This window comes from Mobula hypostoma, chromosome 24, assembly GCF_963921235.1.
Source record: "Mobula hypostoma chromosome 24, sMobHyp1.1, whole genome shotgun sequence".
NCBI lineage: Eukaryota > Metazoa > Chordata > Chondrichthyes > Myliobatiformes > Myliobatidae > Mobula > Mobula hypostoma.
The window spans coordinates 27704488-27727018 of record NC_086120.1 but is presented as its reverse complement, the minus strand read 5'-3'; the positions used below and the strand labels follow the sequence as shown (position 1 = coordinate 27727018).

The following is a 22531-nucleotide window of genomic DNA, read 5'->3' as shown; positions in this document are numbered from 1 at the left end:
TACTCACTCTGAGAAACGGATGCGCCTATTTGCTTTAAAGTGCTACAGGTCGCGTTTTCCGCTGATCTGTGCAGTCTGTGGTCTCTCTGATCTGAGTAATGATAACCATGAGTAACACTTTCAGCTGTTGAGCTCTGTCAATGCTGTTGGCTTTATTCCAACAAAGACCATGTTCCCTTACTTCTGAACATCTTACCATTCATGAAGTTTATTCTTGAAACCAGTCCTTTTATTTAAGGTGTAAACCAGGAGAGCAGATTTTCTGCACCCACACGATGCTTCAGTTCCCCTCTCTCCTGGCTTTGTCCCTCATGTTGTAGATCTACAGTGACTCTGTAGTTGTCTTCTTAGAGTCATAGAGGAGTACAACTCAGAAACAGGTCCCTTTGCCCATCTAGTCCACACTGAAACCATTTAAACTGCCCACCCCCATCGACTTGCACCAGGACCGTAGTCCTCCATATTCCTACCACTCATTGACCTATCCAAACTTCTCTTAAACATCGAAACCGAGCTTGCATGCACCACTTGTGCTGGCAGCGTGTTCCACACTCTCACAGCTCTCTGAGTAAAGAAATTTTCCCTCATGTTCCCTTAAACTTTCCTCTTTTCACCCTTAATCCATGACCTCTGGTTGTAGACCCACCCAACCTCAGTGAAAGAAGCCTGCTTGCTTTTACCCTATCTATACCCATCATAATTTTGTAGACTTCTATCACATCTCCTCTCAATCTTCTACATTCTAAGGAATAAAGTCCTAACCTATTCAATCTTTCCTTATAACTCAGGTCCTCCAGTTTGGCTACATCCTTGTAAATTTTCTCTGTACTCTTTCAACCTTATTGACATCTTTCCTGTAGGTAGGTGACCAAAACTGCACGCAATACTCCAAATTAGACCTCACCAATGTTTTATACAACTTCAACATAACATCCCATTTCTGGTACTCAATACTTTAAGTTATGAAGGCCAATGTGCCAAAAGCTTTCTTAATGACCCTATCTACCTGTGACGCCACCTTCAACAAACTATGGACCTGTATTCCCAGATCCCTTTGTTCTACCACACTTCTCAATGCACTATCATTCACTATAGGTCCTGCTGAAGTGACTTGTCTGCATTAAATTGCATCTGCCATTTCTCAGCCTATATTTCCAGCTGGTCCAGATCCTGCTGCAAGCCATGATAATCTTCCTCGCTGTCCACTACACCCCAATCTTGGTGTCATCTGCAAATTTGCTGATCCAGTTAACCACATTATCATCCAGGTCGTTGATATAGATGACAAATAACAGTGGATTCAGCACCTGGAAGGGGCTACTTTGCAATGTATTTCAATAAATAAATAAATAAGCAAACGACTCCAGATAGAGTCTGTGCTTTACTTTATGCTTTATTGTCGCCAAACAATTGATACTAGAACGTACAATCATCACAACGATATTTGATTCTGTGCTTCCCGCTCCCTGGTTTACAAATATTAAATATTAAAAATAGTAAAAATTTGTAAATATTAAAAATTTAAATTATAAATCATAAATAGAAAATAGAAAAATGGAAAGTAAGGTAGTGCAAAAAAACCGAGAGGCAGGTCCAGATATTTGGCGGGTACGGCCCAGATCCGGGTCAGGATCCATTCAGCAGTCTTATCACAGTTGGAAAGAAGCTGTTCCCAAATCTTTCCCTGCCACTCCAAAAACTTGCTGCACTACTTGAAGTCTTTGCCAACAGCATTCGTTGATCACCACGGCTTCATAGCAACTCACGTCTGACCTCAGTCCAACCCCAGTCTGGTATTACCAAGACCTTCCTGTGATAAGATGTCAGGCTCACCCCAGCCACAGCCCCTCAGTATTCATGTTTCTGAAGCATGATGTTCCAAGGAGATTTAAGAACTTTCTCATGTGCATATTGAAAATGTGGTAGGAAGCACAACAATGTACTGCTTCCCAGAGTTGAAGATGACTTCTCCTACTCCAGTTCTGTGGGTCGTGAGGTGGTTGATGAGGCCACTCTGGGGTCTGCAGATTCTGTCACCCGTGCGGCAGGAAGTGGTTTTGGATAGGTGATAGGGCATCTCAGCCAATGCTAAGGTCATTTTGCTGTTCACACTAGGTTTCCACGAGCTCCTGATAAATGGGCAGATTCCCTGTGCCACCTTGAATGTTCCTTCTCCATTTTGAGCTGTCGTTGTCCAGGGATTCCCAAGCATCAGCGAGGGTCTTAATCTTTCTCAAGCAAATTTGCTCCAATCTCCCTGTCAATTGATGGGATTAAAAGAATTTCTTGGTTAAATAGTTACTTATAGTCAGGGAGGGGTAGCACCTCTGGTGGGGGAACAGGTCGCGTCCTTTTCAGGGCGGTTAGTCCACCTTTTGTCCCCACCTGGCACTCAGCTCTCACCTGTGGCTCCCCGTATCTGTTTGCACGCAACAGCAGCCACACCCCGGGCAACGGCTTCGACAAGCCGGCTAAACCAGGTGAGGGTAGCCGACGGGTCTCAAACCCTCAGTGAGATAGGGAGTTGTCTATCCCAGCATGTGAAGACAGACTCCAGCGGACTGAGCGGATGAGACCTATGGGAGGTCCAATGGTCAAAAAGGCGATCTCTGCGAGCGTCATGGAACACGTAGAGCATGACGTCACAGAAGTTGTGCTGGTCATCCACTGCGCCTAGTCCCATTTCCAGCCGTCTCGCCTCTTGTCTTGCCACTGGATCCAGATGGGAATTGGGAAGAGAGAGTGAGGCTGGCACTACGCAGCTCTCCCTCACTTGAATCCAAATCACGCGCCAGTCTCGGCACCATCAAGCCGGCTGGTGGCGCAGTGACATCAGCGCCGGACTCCAGAGCCGAGGTTCCCAAGTTCAAATCCAGTCGGGACGCTCCCGGGCATGCTTTCCATCCGTGCTGGGTTGAGTGTCGAGCTCGCAACTCGACCTCGTAAAAAGTAATAATGGTGTCCAGGTCTTCATCGATGACGATGGACGAACCTTTTCCTTATAGTGATAACATATAGTGGATACCGTGGCTCCACATATGTCTTATGGAGTTCTCATGCGTTGATGGTCATGTCCATTGTGCCTCTGGGTGGATAATTTCTCAGTGTATGTCCAACCACTGGGAAGAAGAGGAGGATGAGGAGGAGCTGGTTATCACAACTGTATTTACCTACTTCTTAGAAATACGGCGGCTACTTTAGGGAGCTGAGGCTGTGCATTTCCCCTCTGCTAACTTTTAGTTCTTCAGTAGGAACACCAGTTCCCGTGGCAACTGCTCTGCATGCGACCGCACGAAAGGGCAGGGAGTTGTGGACACAGCTCTACACATCACAAGAACCAGCCTCTCCTCCATGGATTCTGCCTGTGCTTCTCACTGCCTCAGTAAAGCAGTGACCCCCCCCATCCACCTCAGACACTCTCTCTTTTCCCCCTCCTATCAGGAAGAAGGTACAAAACGCGTTGCGCTCGGCTCAAGAACAGATTACCTCCCACTGTTATCAGACTCCTGAACGGACAAGATGGACTCTTGACCTCACAATCTACCTTGCACTTCATCGTTTGCCTGCACTGAACTTTCTCAGAAGCTTTTACACTTCATTCTTTATTGTCATTGGTTTGACTTACTCCAGCTCACCGCATTGTGCAATGAATTGATCTGTATAAGGCGAGCTTTTCGCTGTATGTTGGCACACATGGCAATAAAAAACCAGTACCAATATCAATGCGTCAGCAGTGTGACCAATACCACCTTCCCCCGGCAATCCAGTCATCCTCCCAACAGTTCAGCCCTACCTCAACACCACCAGTCTGACGGCGACAATCTCAAATCTTAATCTCTGGGTATGAAATGAACTTGGAAGCAGCAAATGATTTGGATGGAGCTTTCCCATGCATATCTGGGCAGAGGAGGTCATATCCGAATCAGAATCAGGTTTATTATCTGTCTGAGAAATTTATTGTTGCCAATTAGACTTAAATAAAGACACAAATCCTGGTATTGGGTTGAACTACTTTATTGCGTGATCATGGTCTCTGATTTTTGACTCTGCTAAAGCAAGCACAAGCATGGTCTTTTATATCTTACAGTATATGCAGTAAGGCAATTTTCAGGGGTCGAGTTCCTGCTTAGACCTTATTGACAAAGTTCTAGAGGCTTTCAACCTTCACCGTTCGTACTCCCCATGACCGCATGGGTCCTGTAGCCTTGAAGGCCAATAGTTCCTCCTCAATGATTATAAGAAACCAAGTCATTAGTCATGTAGCCTTAAGGGCTTAGGGGTCCTCCTGACACATATCATCCGTGTGTTATCAGCTCTTCATTTCTTACGGGACTTAATGCTAATTAGTACGAGCAGACAGACCCCATCTGCTTCTTTCCCTGCTATTGTCGTGATTTTGTTAATGCTCGGGCTTCATTTTCTTCCATGTTACCACTGATGTATGTTGTGAAATTTGTTGCTTTGCGATGCCGGTACAGTACAAGACACAGTAATAAAAATATTACTATAGGTTGCATTAAGAAATACAAAAAATAATCAGCAGTGCAAAAAGGGAGCAATATATTGAGGTAACATTCATGGGTTCATGGTCCGTTCAGAAATCTGATGACGGAGGGGAGGAAGCTGTTCCTAAAGCATTGAGTGTGTGTCTTCAGGCTCCTGTAGCTCCTCTCTGCTGGTATGTGTGTTTGTCCATCGTCAATGTCGCTGAGGACCTTGACACCATTATGATGGTGTCGAGACTAGCGCATGATTTGGATTTAAGTGAGGGAGAATTGCGCAGCGTCAGCCTCACTCTCTCTTCCCAATTCCCATCTGGATCCAGTGGCAAGACAGAGTCGAGACGGCTGGAGATGGGACTAGGCGCAGTGGATGATCAGGACATCTTTTGTGTCTTGTCCTGCCCTACATGTTCCACAACGCTTGCAGAGACCGCCTTCTTGACCGTTGGACCTCCTATTGGTCCCGTCCGCTCAATCCGCCGGAGTCTGTCTTCACATGCTGGGATAGACAACTCCCTATCTCACCGAGGGTTTGAGACCCGTCGGCTACCCTCACCTGGTTTAGCCGGCTTGTCGAAGCTGTTGCCCGGGGTGTGGCTGCTGTCGCATGCAAACAGCTACAGGGAGCCACAGGTGAGAACTGAGTGCCAGGTGGGGACCAAGGGTGGACTAACCGCCTTGAAAAGGACATGACGTGATCCCCCATCAGAGTAGCTACCCCTCCCTGACACCGCATATGAACCTCCAGCCAACATCAATCTGTATAGCTCAGACTGGGCGACAGGGGAAGGATGTCTGGGTCCAGTGGGGCAGAGGGTGAAGGGGACAGGTAACATCTTTTTGGGGAGATAGTGTCTGCTGGTAGTAATGAGAATAGTGCATGGCCCGGATGGTGCGGGCTCTTAATGATGGATGCCACCTTCTTGAGACATTGCCTTTTGAAGATGTCATGGCTTGTGCCATGATGGAACTGTCTGGTTTTACAGCCTTCCACAGCTACTGTGTGTCTGATCCACATGCAGTGAAGGTTAAAAGCAGATGCTAGTTCTATGTCTCTGCACTAATTCTTTGTCGCTGATTTTACAGGGAGCCCATATGCACCTTCGGGTCTGATCTGTTTCAGAGAGTGGAGCGAGGAGAATAAGCCATTCAACTGCACATGGAAGAGAGGGAAGGATCTATCAGGGTACCGGCTGTGCTACTGGTGAGTGAGTCCCACCACCCCAAAGTCTGTGCTGACTCAGCCAGTTCCCAGTCACCCCCATTTCACAGGAATTTACGTGATTGTGGTCCCTACAGGTTGGAAAGTCTGGAGTAATCTGCCCGGCCGGTTGAGAAGTGAGATTTGTGACTCAGTAAAAGCCATTAATGGTTGCGAGTTGCTAACGACACGTGTTGATTCATTTCTTCCTGTGTTTTTTTTTTTAACCTTGCCGTTTCTTTGTGTGTTTTTTTTTCCCACAGCTGTGACACGTGCAAGACATGCAGGTCGTTTGAGGTGGGAAATAAAACCTCCTACATTGTGGAGCGTGACAATCTCTATATGAACAAGAACCTGACCTTCTGGGTCGAGACAGCAAATGGTAACACCAAGATGAAGTCAGAAAAGCTGTATGTGGTGCCAGAGCAGGCTGAAAGTGAGTTTCTCTTTTCTGGCAAATGAGCTTCTGATATTTGGAGAGACTGGTCTCTTCTTCTCTTTGACTCTGACCTCCAGATCCCTGGGCTGGATCCTAGTGATTCATTTGTTGTCCTTAATAGTTGGAGAGAGCTGTAGATAGATTCCCTATATCCAGGAGATTTTTGCCTAGTTCATAAATCAGCTCTACTCTATTGCACCGAGATTCTGCATCTGTGGGCAGTGCCCAGCACTGGCATATGAACATCTGGCCAACATCAATCTGTATAGCTCAGACTGGACGACAGGGGAAGGATGTCTGGGTCCAGTGGGGCAGAGGGTGAAGGGGACAGGTAACATCTTTTTGGGAAGATACTGTCTGTGCCTCAGAAAGTCAGGAGTCAATATCTAAGAGACTCAGGTCTGGTCAGCCTTATGGCATGTAACAATTCTGCTTAGCAATTGCCACTAAGCTCTGCAGTGGCCAGTCACTGCTAGAGTGGCAGACTGCTGCAGAGGGTAGAGGTATGGCAGACTGCAGATGCTGGAATCCGACGCAACAAGCAATCTGTTGGAGGAATTCAACAGCTCGAGCAGCGTCGGTAGGGAGAAAGGAACGGTCAATGTTTCAGGACTATTCAGAATCAGAATCAGAATCTGGTTTATTATCACCGGCAAGTGACGTGACATTTGTTAACTTAGCAGCAGCAGTTCAATTCAATGCATAATATAGAAGAGAAAAAAAAGTAATAATAAATAAATGAATAGATAAACAAATAACAGTATATGTATATTGGATAGATTTAAAAAAGTGTAAAATACAGAAATACTGTATATTAAAAAAAATTTGTAGTGTCCAAGGGTTCAATGTCCATTTAGGAATTGGATGGCAGAGGGGAAGAAGCTGTTCCTGAATCGCTGAGTGTGTGTCTTCAGGCTTCTGTACCTCCTACCTGATGGTAACAGTGAGAAAAGGGCATCCCTGGGTGCTGAAGGTTCTTAATAATGGACACTGCTTTTCTGAGACACTGCTCCCTAAAGATGTCCTGGGTACTTTGTAGGCTAGTACCCAAGATGGAGCTGACTAGATTTACAACCTTCTGCAGCTTCTTTCGGTCCTGTGCAGTAGCCCCTCCATACCAGACAGTGATGCAGCCTGTCAGAATGCTCTCCATGGTACAACCACAGAAGTTTTTGAGTGTATTTGTTGATACGCCAAATCTCTTCAAACTCCTAAAAAAGTATAGCTGCTGTCTTGCCTTCTTTATGACTACATCGATATGTTGGGACCAGGTTAGATCCTCAGAGATCTTGACACCCAGGAACTTGAAGCAGCTCACTCTCTCCACTTCTGATCCCTCTATGAGGATTAGTATGTGTTCCTTCGTCTTACCCTTCCTGAAGTCCACAATCAGCTCTTTCATCCTACCGACTTTGAGTGCCAGGCTGTTGCTGTGAATCCACTCCACTAGTTGGCATATCTCACTCCTCTACGCCCTTTCATCACCATCTGAGATTCTACCAACAATGGTTGTATCGTCAGCAAATTTATAGATGGTATTTGAGCTATGCCTAGCCACACAGTCATGTGTATAAAGAGAGTAGAGCAGTAGGCTAAGCACACATCCCTGAGGTGCACCAGTGTTGATGATCATCGAGGAGGATATGTTATCACCAATCTACACAGATTGTGGTCTTCCGGTTAGGAAGTTGAGGATCTAATTGCAGGGGGAGGTACAGAGGTCCAGGTTCTGCAGCTTCTCAATCAGGATTGTGGGAATGATGGTATGCCATTGTCAAAGACCAGTCCTGATGCAGGGCTTCGGCCTGAAACATCAACAGTTCCTTTCTCCCCACAGGTGATACTCAATCAGCTGAATGCCTCCAGAAAATTGTTGCTGAAAAAGAAAGCAAGCTGCTGGAGGAAGTCAGCGGCTCATGCAGCCTCTATGGAGGCAGAAGGATGGTCAAGGATTTAGGTCTTGAGACTCCTTGTGCTGCCTGTCGGCCCAAAAGACCAACCAACTCTTTGCATTCACAGACGCTGCTTGACCTTGAGTTCTCCAGCAGTTTGCTTTTGATCCATATTCCAGCGTCTGCAGCCTCTTTAGTCTCCATGACAAATTGTTCTTTGATCCACAGAAGTCTCAGGAATGGTCTGTGCCACATCAGGTGGCCCAACCTGACCCACCTCCCCTGCTGCTGCAGCTTCTAACACAAGGAATCAAAGGGCCAAATTATCTCCTCCTAAATTTCTAAATTAGTGAGCGGAGGGAGCTTGGATCTGGAAAGTAAGAAGTTTCATCATAAAGAATGTGGCCTTTATCGACCGACTTTATCTGTGCTAACCCTCGCTCTTGTTTCAGTTAAGTTAAAGCCTCTGTCAATCAAGGAAGTAAACCTGAGAAGGTCGGCAGGGCTACTCACACTGAGTTGGGCAAAACCAAGAGTGAAGAGGATTTTCAATGAAATTCGCTATCAAATCAAGGGCACTACAGAGTGGAAACAGGTAGGAATGGGTTCCTCTGTCCTGGACTGACCACCTTTCAGACGTACCCTAAAGCAAAGTCAGCATGGCACCATCTCTTGGATGTAGTTGGAGATACTGACATCCAGCATTTGCAGCATCTCTTGTGTCTCGGAGATATCCACAGCTCCCAAGGCTGGAAGGTCATGATTAAAACTTACTCCCAAAGCAGGAACAGCAAGGGTTAGCTGTAGGGTTAGGCACCCAGGGCAATGACCCATGAAATGCCCTGGCATTAACATCTCTGTGACTTTATATCTTTGGATCTACAACTATTTGCAATGTGAGCTTCAGAACATCGTCAATGGAGAGAAAAGGTCCAATGCCCCCATTTCATCACACTTGCCATTAGAGTGGTACATTTAGAAAGCCTATATTTAGACGAAAGAACATTGGGATTAAGGGGCAAGAATTCATTATTCAGTTAGATCATGACAATTCCTGTGCCTTATGTTCACATTCCTGCCTGATCCCCAAATGCCTTTATTTCTTTAATTTCCAAAGTATCCAGACTTCAGCATTGACTACATTCAGCAACACAGCTCCACAGCTCTGGCACGGGTAATTCCAGAGACTCACCGTCCTCTAAGTAAAGAAAGAAATTCCTTATCTCAATCTTAAATTTATCCTGAGATATGCCTTGAGGTTCTAGCCTGAGGAAACCTCCTAGAAAACCCATTCACTCTTCTAAACTCCACTGAGTAGAGGTGTACAAGATGATGAGAGGCATAAATCCATTGGACAGCCAGAGACTCTCTTCCAAGGCAGAAAAAGGCTAATACAAGTGGGCATAATTTTAAAGTGATTGGAGGGAAGTATGAGGCGGGGGGGATGTTAGAGGTAAGTTTTTTTTTATACAGAGAATGATCGGTGTGTGGAATGTGCTACCAGGGGTGGTGGTGTCAGGTTTTGGAAAGGCATGTGGATAATAGGTTATGTAGGAGGTAAGGGTTAGATTGATCTTAGAGTAGGTTAAAAGGTTGGTAGACAATGGAGGAAGATGGCCCTGTACTGTGCTGTACTGTTCGATGCTCTTTGTTAAGGGCCAATCCTATTCATTGTTCTATCACTGGATAAATCCACAACCAAGGAAGTGATCTCATGATCTACATTGCATTGACTCCAGATATGTATGTATATACCTATCCTTCTCCCCATCTCTCCATCTCTTCATCCCTCCATCCCTCCATTATCTATCCACCCATCTATCCATCCCTCCATCCCTCTATTACCTATCTATCCATCCCTCCATCCCTCTATTATCTATCTATCTATTGTATATACTCATTTGGGTATCATTTTCATTCATAGTTCAGAAGTTAAACTCAAATGGTTTTAATGGCTAAATCTGTTTATTGCAAACCGAGCTACAGGCAAACTTTAGCAGGTCAAGCACCAACTGATAACTGACATTTCTATGAGATCTGGTGCCAGGAAATGCTGCCTGACTTTGCAGAGTTCCTTGAGCAGATTGTTTTTTCCACATTCCAACATCTGCAAAATGTTGTGTCTCCATCATTTCATCCCGTTTTCGAAGTGAGTAGGTTTAATCTGTTCTTTCCTTACAGATAAACTGCAGCTCCAGTGAACAGAAGACTTATGGTAAGGCTGGAGCGATGTCAATGGGTTGACATCATCACTGACTGTTTACAGTTCAGACAGGAGGGTTGTAAGGGAGCCAAACTGGAGAAGAAGCTTACCTCAGCCCTGAGGAAGGGTATTCGACGGAGGGTTCACTAGGAGGGGTATGTGCTGAGGGAGAAGCTTTGATGAGAAGGATAGCAGTCAGGGGCTTCGGTGGAAAAGTTCTGTGACTTCATGAGGGGGGAGGAGTCAAGAGAACGGGACATCAATAGAAAGATTTGTGATTAGAGGGAGCGTATTTTGTGTTAGAGGTAAGGGTCAGGAGGGAGCAGCTTCAGTGAGGTGGTAAGGGACCTAGAGAGAGGTGTTCTAATGGGAAAGATATGAACAAGTGTGTGGGTTTGATGAAAGGGTAACAGGCGGAGAGAGCAGATTCATGGGAGCCATAGGACTGTGGTGTGCAAAGCTCTTGATGGGGTTTGGGCTGAGGGACGGATTTTGTTGAGGGGGTGGCTCTTCAATGGTACTTCTCCTTATGATCATTTTGTTTTTTTATGGTGTTCCTGTTCTCAGAGAACTGTACAATCCTGCTGGACAAGCCTTCTCCATATTATCTCCAGATTCGCAGGATTCATCAAAACATCTGGAGTGAATGGAGTGACTTTGCTTTTATACCATCAGGTGAGAAACCTATGTGTTCTATACAATAAGGGGAGGATTTGCCAGTCAGATTTACAGGGAGGGGTGTAAGTAAAGGGTCTGATGGTGAGGGGTTAATGAAAGTGGTCAGTGTAAGGTCAGGAAGGGGAGCATGAAATGTCAGTGAGGGGGTATGTGATGCTTGTTCAGGGGGTTTGGTTGGGGTCAGTAGTAGATCCTCTCCATACCCCACCCCACTGAAGCTCCTGACCCACCAGAAATTTGTGATGCAGCAAACTCATCTCAGCTTTGCGAAGAGTCTTTGGTTCTGTGAATTATTCTTGCTGCTCATCTGGCCAAGATTTTCCAAAGCTCTTTTCACGTATTTCCTAGCAATCACCGAGAGTTTGGACTTGCAGTGGACACTTGCCAAAAAGCAGCCCTGCCCGGGTAGGCGGATGATCAATTTGAAGTGGAAGGTGAGTGTGTCACCCAGAGACCTCATTTCCTCCCCCCCACCACTCCCCCTGCACCTTCCAATCTTCCCCTCCCCTTCCCTCCCTCCCCTTTCTCCCTCTTCCCTTTTCCCTCCCTCTCCCCTCCCCTCCTGCTGTCTCTCTCCAATACAAGTCATAAAAATATTTACTATAAGTTACAATAAAAATAAAATAAATAAATAAACAATGTGGAAAAAAAACAGGAATAGTGAAGAAGAGTCCATGAGTTCCTAAGCCATTCATAGATCAGATGGTGAAGGGGAACAAGATGCTTCTAAGCAGCTGAGTGTTCGTTGAGTGTGACATTGTTCTGATTCAGACAGTGAACAGCAGTGACTACAGATAAGGGCCGCCTTTACCATCGCTGACTCTTGACTCTCACTCCATGTCTTCTAGTCCAGCCTTTTCAGCCTAAGGTCCAGATGTGCAGCCTATAGTATCCCGTGTCCCGTTCAGCCGCCCGCCTCAGTCTCAGGGACTTGGTGATGTGGTGCCGGACTGCTGAGCCAGGGTTGGGGATGAGTCCCTCCATGTTCCCATGCATATCATCCAATCAGTTATACTTACAGCACAGAAGGAGGCCACTCTGCCCATTGAGTCTCTACTGTCTGAAATAAATTTTAAATAAATCCCATATACCGGGTCTTGTTCCTCAGTCTTGCGGGTAAGCACTCTTCATGGTCTCCAGGCTTTTCCTAATGTGGTGAGGGTTGCTGCCTCTCCAACCCATCAGAGATGAATTCCAGATTATTGTCACTTGTTGAGTGAATTTTTTCACAGATGAACAGATGGAACTAATTGCCCTTAGTTCCTGACCCTTCCTCTTTACCTACCTCCTGGGCGTTCTTTCATTCCCCCCCCTCCATAATCTCCAATGTCTCCCATAATCTATACACTTTAATTGTCTTATTTCTTCGAGTCTAAACAACCACAGCTCCAGCTGTCACTTGTCCTTAGCGATATCCTTAGAAATTCCCTCTGAGCCCTCTCAAATGCTGTCACGTCCTTCCTGTGTTGTTCATTTCTGGCATCTTCTTTTACCTTCTGCCCATGAACAACGTGGCACGACAGCGTAGCGGTATTTTGTAATTTATAGTACTTTTGTGACTTTACACTGTACTGGGACAGCATGGTAGTGTAGTGGTTAGCACTACGCTTTACAGTACAGGTGACCTGGGTTCAATTCCCACCGTTCCCTGTATGTTCTTCCTGTGACTGTGTGGGTTTCCTCCGGGTGCTCCAGTTTCCTCCCACAGTACAAAGATGTAGTGGTCAATAGGTTAATTAGTCATTGTAAATTGTCCCATGATTAGGCTGGGGTTAAACTGGGGGTTTGCTAGGCGCTGCAGCTCGAAGGGACCGAAGAGGCCTGCTCCGCACTGGATCTCCATAAATTAATAAAAACAACAAATTTGTTTCTTCAGGCCCCGAGTGATGTCAAAGTCGCAGGCTACAAACTTACTTTCGAATGGACAATCAACATGACTGGTTATTCCACCAAACAGAAAAACACGACATACCATACTATGATCTCCCTCGCTGCATGCAAAGTTTCCATTTTTGCTTTTAACAGAGGGAGCACCTCACCAACTGAAACCATCCTCATTCCAGCTGCTCAGCCCGAAGGTATGAAAGCAAAGTGGTGGAACCAGTCTCAGGCGCAGGAGATTTTGCAGATGCTGGAACACTTGAGCTACACAAACAAAATTCTACAAGAACTCAGCAAGTCAGGCAGCATCTATGGAGGGTCTTGGCCCAAAACATTGACTGTTTATTCCCCTCTACGGATACTGCCTGACTTTCTGAGCTCCTCCAGCATTTTGTGTGTGTTAAACAAGTCTTAGGATCTGAGATCACTATATTTTTTTGACATGTCATTTGGTGAGGAAGCTTCACTGTAGACTCATTTGCATCACATCCCCTAAAGTGGAACATTTCCAACTCCAAACAGCAATTGATGCCAAATGCCTAAATGTCAGGGTTAAGGGGACCATCACCCAGGCCACACTGGCCATTCCTTGTAGATGATGTTTCTTGGCTTGGACAACTCTGCAGTCTCTGGTCAGAGTTGGTATGCCAGACTCTGACATCTCACTTAAAGTTTACAAGTGTGTGGTTGGACAATTTATTGGGAAAATGCACTTGTAGGAAGAACAGGAAAGCAGAATGTTTCTTTAAGTGTAGAAACTTAGAGCAGCACAGAGGGGTCTGAGTAAGTGATCTAGTGTGTGAGACACAATAGGTTAGCATATAGGTACAGCATGTAATTAGGAAGGCGAATAGAATTTTATTCTGCGAAGGCAGAGGTGTACTTGAAAAGTCTTGATACAATGTACAGAGCATTTTTAAGCCCACACCAAGAGTTCTTGATAGTGTTGGCCTCTTTTTGTAAGGAGGCAATGACTTACATAAGGGGCAGTTTAGAAAAGATCACAATTTTGATTCCAGATCTATCAATTGAGATACAGCGCGGAATAGACCCTTCTGGCCGTTCGAGCCACACCACCCAGTAATCCCCCAATTTAATCCTAGCCTAATCGTGGAACAATTTACAATGACCAATTAACCTCCCGACTGGTAAGTCTTTGAGCTGTGGGAGGAAACACAGTCACAAGGAGAACACCCAAGCTCCTTACAGGCAGTGGCGGGAATTGAACCTGGGCCGCTGGTACTGTAAAGCGTTGTGCTAACCACTACGCTACTGTGCTGCAGTGGTGAGAGTGACTTCAACTTATTAGACAGTCATGATCTTTTTTTTTTAATCTTTTTATTAAGTAAGTATACAAAAAGGTAAGCCATATAGACACTAATACATTGTTAGAATATAATAAAATTACAGAAGATATTAATACAAAAAAAATACTACAAACAATGTAATTTAAACATAATATACCAAGGTAACATAATAGTATACTAATTTTATATATATATATCAATAGAGAAAAAGAAAAAAAACCCCCCCAAAAAAAAACCCACCGTGCAACTAACTAAAAGCAACGCAAAGCAATGGGCTAACTTGAAACCAAACAGAGTTAAACTTAAAATCACGTCCTCAATCCCGACCTGCATTAAAAACAGCGAAAAAAACAAGAAGGGTATATATTACATTAAATGAAAATATTGAATAAAAGATCTCCAAGTCTGTTCAAATTTAAAAGAGGAGTCATAAAGATTGCTTCTAATTTTCTCCAAGTTCAAGCATAATATCGTCTGAGAAAACCAAAAAAAGGTAGTTGGAGCATTAAGCTCTTTCCAATGTTGTAAGATACATCTTTTCGCCATTAAAGTAAGAAATGCAATCATTCTACGGGCTGAAGGGGAGAGATTACTGGAAATTTTAGGTAGTCCAATGATAGCAGTAATAGGGTGAGGAGAGATATCTATATTCAACACCTTGGAGATAATATTAAAAATGTCTCTCCAAAAGGTTTCCAAAGTAGGGCAAGACCAAAACATATGAGTTAAAGAGGCTATCTGCCCCCGATATCTATCACAAAAAGGATTAATATGAGAATAAAAGCGCGCTAACTTATCTTTGGACATATGTGCTCTATGAACAACTTTAAATTGAATTAGGGAATGTTTAGCACAGATAGAGGAAGTATTGACTAATTGTAAAATCTGCCCCCAGTCATCCACAGAAATGGTAAACCCCAATTCCTGTTCCCAATCTACCCTAATCTTATCAAATGGAGCTTTCCTAAGTTTCATAATAATATTATAAATCATAGCCGATGCACCTTTCTGACATGGATTAAGGTTGATTATAGTATCTAAAATGTATGTAGGAGGGAGCATTGGAAAGGAAGAAAGTATAGTACTTAGAAAATTTCTAACTTGTAAATATCTAAAAAAATGTATTCTTGATAAGTTATATTTATTAGATAATTGTTCAAAAGACATAAGGGAACCATCTAAAAATAAATCCAAAAACCGTGAAATACCCTTAGTCTTCCAAATTTGAAAAGCACGATCCGTAAAAGAGGGAGGAAAAAATATGTTACCTAAAATAGGAATCGCTAACCCAAATTGATTAAGATCAAAAAATTTTCTGAATTGAAACCAAATACGCAAGGTATATTTAACTATCGGGTTAGACACCTGTTTAAGGCGTTTCCAATCAAAAGGAAGAGAGGAACCTAAAATGGAGCCAAGTGTAAAACCCTGAACAGATTGTAATTCCAATACTACCCATTTAGGAATGGATAGTATATCCAGGTCCAGTAACCAGAATTTCATATGTCGAATATTAATTGCCCAATAATAAAATCTAAAGTTAGGTAATGCTAAACCTCCATCTCTCTTAGCTTTCTGTAAATGCATTTTACCCAGTCTCGGGTTTTTGTTCTGCCAAATAAATGAAGAAATTTTAGAGTCAACTTTGTCAAAAAAAGATTTTGGAACAAAGATTGGTAATGCCTGAAATATATATAAAAATTTTGGCAAAAAAACATCTTAACTGCGTTAATACGACCAATCAAAGTTAAATATAAAGGAAGCCATTTAGATGAAAGTTGAGTAATATGGTCTATTAATGGTAAAAAGTTAGTCTTAAATAAATCTTTGTATTTACAAGTAATTTTAATCCCAAGATATGAAAAATAATTATTAATCAATTTAAATGGAAATTTATAATATAAGGGAAGTTGTTTATTAATCGGAAAGAGTTCACTCTTACTAAGATTTAATTTATTACCTGAAAAAAGACCAAATTGTGCTAATAACTCTAAAACAGCCGGGATGGATTTCTGAGGATTAGAAATATATAAAAGTAAATCATCAGCATAGAGTGATAATTTATGGGACTTTAAGCCCCGAGTTATCCCAGTAATATTTGGAGATTCTCGAATGGCAATTGCAAGAGGTTCTAATGCAATATCAAATAATAAGGGACTAAGAGGACAGCCTTGTCGAGTACCTCGAAAAAGAGGGAAAAAAGGTGAACTTAAAGAGTTAGTACGAGTTAGTTAATCAGAGTCTCCTCGAGATTCTAAATATATGAATGATTTTTTAGATAATTTAGACTTCCCTGAGATTTCACAGGATATGGCTTCTATGTTAGATACTCCTATTACCATGGATGAGATTAAGAATGTTATTTTCTCTATGAATTTGGGGAAAGCTCCTGGCCCTGATGGGTTTACCGTAGAATTTTATAAATGTTTTGCTCCTTCATTAATCCCTTGGCTCTGTAGGGTTTTTGAGGCTTCATCGAAACTTGGTAAACTTCCTGGACAGTCATGATCATGTAAACACGCCATTTGTACTTTTTTGTACCTTTGTGTAATTTTGAACCATGCTGCTTACTTACCTAAACACAAAATACTCTGCAGATGCCGGGGTCAAAGCAACACTCACAACACGCTGGAGGAACTCAGCAGGTCGGGCAGCATCCGTGGAAACGATCAGTCAACGATTTGGGCCGAGGCCCTTCATCAGGACCTGTCCTGACGACCCGACCTGCTGAGTTCCTCCAGCGTGTTGTGTGTGCTGCTTACTTACCTTCCTGGTTTGTGCTGTTGGTCGTGTACTCAGTAGCTAATGTTAGTGTTGACAAGCGTTTCACTCTCCCTCATAGGCATCCCTGACTTAAACCTTACGGCTGTTGATAACCACACCTTGAAAGCCTCCTGGATTCCTCACAACATCAGTTTCTACTGTGCCTTTCTAGAGCTGGTGTCAACAGAAACCATACAGCACAGAACATGCCAATTGATGAAGCACCAGCAATTCAGGAAGAAGACGGGACGTCATCAGTCCACAGGTAGTAGTCATTCAGTTGACCCAGTCATATCCAATCATTTCCACCCCCGCTTCTTCATGACCTGCGTCAGGCGTGCATCATTTGTATGGGCAGACCCCCTAGTATCTCCTTCTCTCTGTTCTAATAACATGACAAACTTCCAGCCACGTTCATTCTTGCAAATTCCCACCCCAACTCTATCTTCCCTTCCTTCTTAACTCTCTTTTCCATGATGCCTTGTTTGAATTGCTCCTATCCAACGAAAGATATTAATGACTGCCAACGCGGCTGTGAGGAAGGTAGCAAGCAATCTGCCAGAAGAAATCAGCAGATCAGGCAGCATCTGTGAGAAGAAAGGAATTGTCGACCTTTTGGGTTGGTTCTCTCTTCATCCCGCTTTGATCTGCCTGCAGCCTTTGTTGCGGTGACCATGTTCTCCTCTTCCAGCATCACAGCGACACAGTCATTTGGTTAGTTCTTGCCTATCCAATCACAAGCAGAGAGTCACGTGCAATTGTGCCTCTTCCAGTCTCCCCCCGGTCCCCCTGCAGCTGCTCATCCCCACACACGGACCCCCTTGGCCGCGTCGTCTGAACGCACAGTGTCAGGTTGAACATGCACTCTGATGATGCTAACTCTTCTTCACAGCCCCCTTTGGCAACCTTGACACAAGCTCAGACCATTTTTCCCGATGTCCCGAAATTTCCTCCAACCAAGTGAGTTCCTGGACCAGAAACACTATCTCAACTAAATGCTGGCAGCCTGAAGACATTGTTTCGAGGGCTGTCATGAATTCTGTTTTCGCACCCTGGACTTCAGTCTTTCTGGGAACTGCCTGACCCTGAACCAGACTATTTACAACCTTGGCATTTTATTTGACCTTGAGCTACTTTAGGGAGGACACACCATTGCCATTGCCAAGGTCAACATGTGACAGTGCCTCTTTTCTGCAGATCATGTGTATTCCAGTGTTCCCTTTGGATAAACACCCATATAGTCATAGTCATACTTTATTGATCCCGAGGGAAATTGTTTTTTGTTACAGTTGCACCATAAATAATTAAATAGTAATAAAACCATACATAATTAAATAGTAATATGTAAATTACGCCAGGAAGTAAGTCCAGGACCAGCCTATTGGCTCAGGGTGTCTGACCCTCCAAGGAAGGAGTTGTAAAGTTTGATGGCCACAGGCAGGAATGACTTCCTATGACGCTCTGTGTTGCACCTTGGTGGGATGCGTGTCCATGTGGATGTTTTTTGGGGGGGTGGCTGTGGAGACGGAGTCTAACGTTGCTCGTGTATTGACAGAGTTGGAGTTTGGGGGTCTGGAACCGCAGAGACGTTACCGCCTCACCATTCACGCTAAGGATTCAAAGAAGAATAGTTGCTATAATTGCTACAGCAAGATCGGCTACACCATCGGCTCTGCCACTGCCTGCACGCAGGAATACCGTAAGTCGAGCTTGGTCCTATGGTCTCGTTTTCAGCCTGGTACAAAAGGGTCGCAGCTTACATCACCCCCTCTTGCTACAAAACCCCTGGATCTTCACAGGGATAAAGCCAGGTGAAGGTTCTGATTCTGCACTCCCGTGAGCCTAGGATTTAAATGTTTTTGATCCAGGGAAACCAGATCCCATTTCATATCATGAGAGCGATCAGGAAAGAGAAGCAGTCAAGCTATTACTCCTGGTCTACAGGCCAGAAATACATTTCCTTCTGATAATTCCCTAAATCTAAAGATAGGGGTTTGTAAATTGGATACAATGGTTGCAACAAATATTCTTGGCCATGTGTGAGTTAGAGGATGTGAGATTGGGAGAGGGGAGGTGTTTGAACATTATCTGACTTCTCAAGTGTCTGACCTTCAGTATATGATGATTATTAATTGTCACCTTTAGTGTAACCTTTCCCTGTACAGGAAGCCAACAATCTATTCAAATCGCTTTGTCATACTCGTATTTCAAGTTCGAGTTCAAGTTTATTGTCACTGAAATGTACAACAACTGTATACAACTAAATGCCATTCCTCAGGAACCAAGGTACAATATGCAGTACATATATCACATACAGAGCATAAAATAATGTTTACACAATATTAATAATATCAACAGATAAAAATGTATTCTGTACAAGTAGATATAAAGTGCATATACTATATAGAGCCAGAGTCAAAGAAAATTACAGCACAGAAACTGGCCCTTTGGCCCATCTAGTCTGTGCCGAACTATTCAAACTGCCCACTCCCATCGACCTGCACTGGTACCATAGCCCTTCATTCCCCTACCATCCACGTACCCATCCATACTTCTCTTAAGTGTTGAAATTGAGCTTGTTCTGGCAGCTCGTTTTATATTCTCACAAACCTCTGAGTGAAGAAGTTTCCCCTCATGCTCCCCTTAAACTTTTCACCCTCCACCCTTAATCCGTTACCTCTAGTCATAGTTCCATAATTTTGTGTACCTGCATCACATCTCATCTCAATCTTCTACGTTCCAAGGAATAAAATCCTATCCTATTCAATCATTCCTTATAACTCAGGTCCTCCAGTCCAGCTACATCCTTGTAAATTTTCTCTGTACTCTTTCAACCTTATTGAAAACTTTCCTGTAGACTGGTGGCCAAAACTGTTGATTTATGAATGCCAACGTGCCAAAAGCTTTCTTTACAACCCTATGTAACTGTGATGCCACTTTCAGGGAATTATGGACCTGTATTCCCAGATCCCTTTGTTCCACCACACTCCTCAGTGCCCGACTGTTCACTGTGTAAGACCTAACCCTGGTTGGTCCTTCTGAAGTGCAAAACCTCGTACTTGTTTGCATTCTAGAGTTAAATATACAACAGTAATTCTGCTGCTGGCACTATCATAAGTAATGTGTCCAGGGTGATAGCTATTTCAAACGTTCTTCTTTTGCATTAAGTTTGGACTTTGCAGTTTTTAACAGAGTGTTCTTACTTTGTGAAGCTGCCTGTAAGTTTAGTAAATTTTATTGTGAAGATAGCTTGGTGAGCTTTGTCATTGACCCAATGTGTTCATGATGTATACTTGCCAGGAACAGGATCAAGGGAAACCACATGAACTGGCAGAACCTCAAGTGTTTTTGAAACAGACACAAGAGAAATATTCTGGTTACAAGAGGCGTGGGTGAATTTCAATGGCTTACTGAACTATAATTACTGCTAGGAAACTAATCGGTCATAAAAAGTATTTTTACTTATGCTGCTTGTGAATTCTTTTAGGAATATTTTAACTTTGTATTCTGAATGCCATTTCAAGCATTAATTAAAAGTGCTTCCAAGTTTGCGTCCAACAGAAGTCTTCAATATCATTGGCTAATTAAGCAGTGTTCTTTGTTGGAGGGTCTGGACATCTCTGATTTGACTGAAGGTGGTGATGATGAACTACTTGAACTCTGTGACTCCTCTGGTGAAGGTGCTTTCAAAGTGCTGAACGGCAGGGCGTTTCAAGAATGAAACTGACAAAATGCTTTGTCAGTGGAAAGTGGATAGTGCTCTCCACTCATTCTGCATTAATCCTAACGTCACCATCAAACCTGCAGATAAAGGGGGGGGGGTGCTGTAGTAGTCTGGCGGTCTGAGGCCAGGCAACAATTTTCGGACACCTCCTCTTACTTACCTCTCGAACAGGACCCACTAAGGAGCTCCAGGCCATTGTCTCCCACTCCATCACTGACCTTATTAACTCTGGGAATCTCCCATCCATTGCCACCAACCTCATAGTTCCCATATCCCGCACCTCCTGTTTCTACCTCCTACCCAAGATCCACAAACCTGCCTGTCCAGGTGGACCCAATATTTTTTTTTAGATTATGAGGACACGCAGTCCTCTTTTATTGTCATTTAGTAATGCATGCATTAAGAAATGATACAATATTCCTCCGGTGTGATATCACAGAAACACAGGATAGACCAAGACTGAAAACTAACAAAAACCACATAATTATAACATATAGTTACGACAGTGCAACAATACCATAACTTGATGAAGAACAGGCCGTGAGCACAGTAAAAAGTTCAAAGTCTCTTGAAAGTCCCCCATCTCACGCAGACGGGAGAAGGAAGAAAACTCTCCCTGCCATGCCCGACCACAGTCCGACTCTGAGTCGTCCGAAAACTTCGAGCCTCCAACCAGGCCTCCGACACCGAGCACCATCTCTGCCGAACGCTTCGACCCCGCCTTGGTCACCAGCAGCAGGCAAAGCCGGGGATTTTGGGTCTTCCCTCCGGAGATTCTCGATCGCACATTAGCAGAGGCAGCGAACTGGGCATTTCAGAAATTTCTCCAGATGTTCCTCTGTGCTTCCCACGGCTGTCTCCATCAAATCAGAATTGTGCACGGCCCCTATTTAATAAATACGATATCATTTCACCGGAGAGGCTGCGCGCGCTGCGTCACGCCGCCAGCTTCTCCTCCCGCCTTATTTCTGCTCGTTCCTGCCCCACTGAACTTACATCTTCATACCTCAACTCAGCTTTACTCCCCCCCCCGGTTCAGTCCCTTCCTACCTACATCCATGACACTTCACACACTCTTGGATCTTTTCAATGACTTCAAGTTCCCTGGCCCCGATCAGCTTATTTTCACTATTTGCAGTCCCTATCCACTTCCCTCCCCTATCAGGAAGGCTTCAAAGCTTTCCGTTTCTTTCTGGACACCAGACCCAACCAATACCCTTCCATCATCACCCTCCTCTATCTGGTGGAACTGGTCCTCACTCTCAATAATTTCTCCTTCAGCTCTTCCCACTTCCTTCAAACAGAAGGTGTAGCCAGGGACACTCACATTCACATGGGTCCCAGCTGAATCTACCTTTTTGTCCGCTACGTGGAATGGTCTATGTTCCAAGCCTACACTGGTATCACCCAACTTCTCCTATGCTACGTCAATGCCTGCTTCCTGTACCTATGCGGACCTCATCGACTCTCCGACACCTCCCTCCCCTTTCTCGATCTCTCAGTCTCAATCTCTGGACACAGCTTATCTACTGACATCTTTTCTAAACCTACTGATTCACATAGCTACCTGGACTACACCTCTTCCCACCTTGTTACCTGTAAACATGCCATCCCCTTCTCTCAATTCTTCTGCCTCTGCCACATCCCCACCGATCTCCCTCCTGGCACTCGTCCTCACAAGCAGAACGAGTGCTACACCTGCCCTACATCTCTTCCCTCACTACCATTCAGGGTCCCAAACAGTCCTTCCAGGTGAGGCGACACTCCACCTGTGAGTCTGTTGGAGTCATCTACTGTATCCAGTGCTCCTGCTGTGGCCTCCTGTATATGGATGAGACCCGATGTAGATTGGGAGACCGCTTCACTGAGCACCTAGGCTCTGTCTGCCAGAAAAAGCAGGATCTGCCAGTGGCCACCCACTTCAATCCTACTTCCCATTCC

The 22531-nt window shown here is 44.2% G+C and overlaps 1 protein-coding gene across 1 annotated transcript in view; it reads left to right on the top strand.

The window, feature by feature from the left end:
• LOC134337381 (uncharacterized) overlaps positions 1-22531 on the top strand; it is a 42719-nt gene that overhangs the window by 5662 nt on the left and 14526 nt on the right. Inside the window, exons 3-11 of the mRNA XM_063032345.1 lie at positions 5589-5706; positions 5967-6139; positions 8487-8629; positions 10216-10249; positions 10805-10912; positions 11264-11349; positions 12792-12993; positions 16946-17131; positions 18422-18565. Of these exons, the coding sequence (XP_062888415.1) occupies positions 5589-5706; positions 5967-6139; positions 8487-8629; positions 10216-10249; positions 10805-10912; positions 11264-11349; positions 12792-12993; positions 16946-17131; positions 18422-18565 (1194 nt within the window). The remainder of the gene's footprint in view (positions 1-5588; positions 5707-5966; positions 6140-8486; positions 8630-10215; positions 10250-10804; positions 10913-11263; positions 11350-12791; positions 12994-16945; positions 17132-18421; positions 18566-22531) is intronic.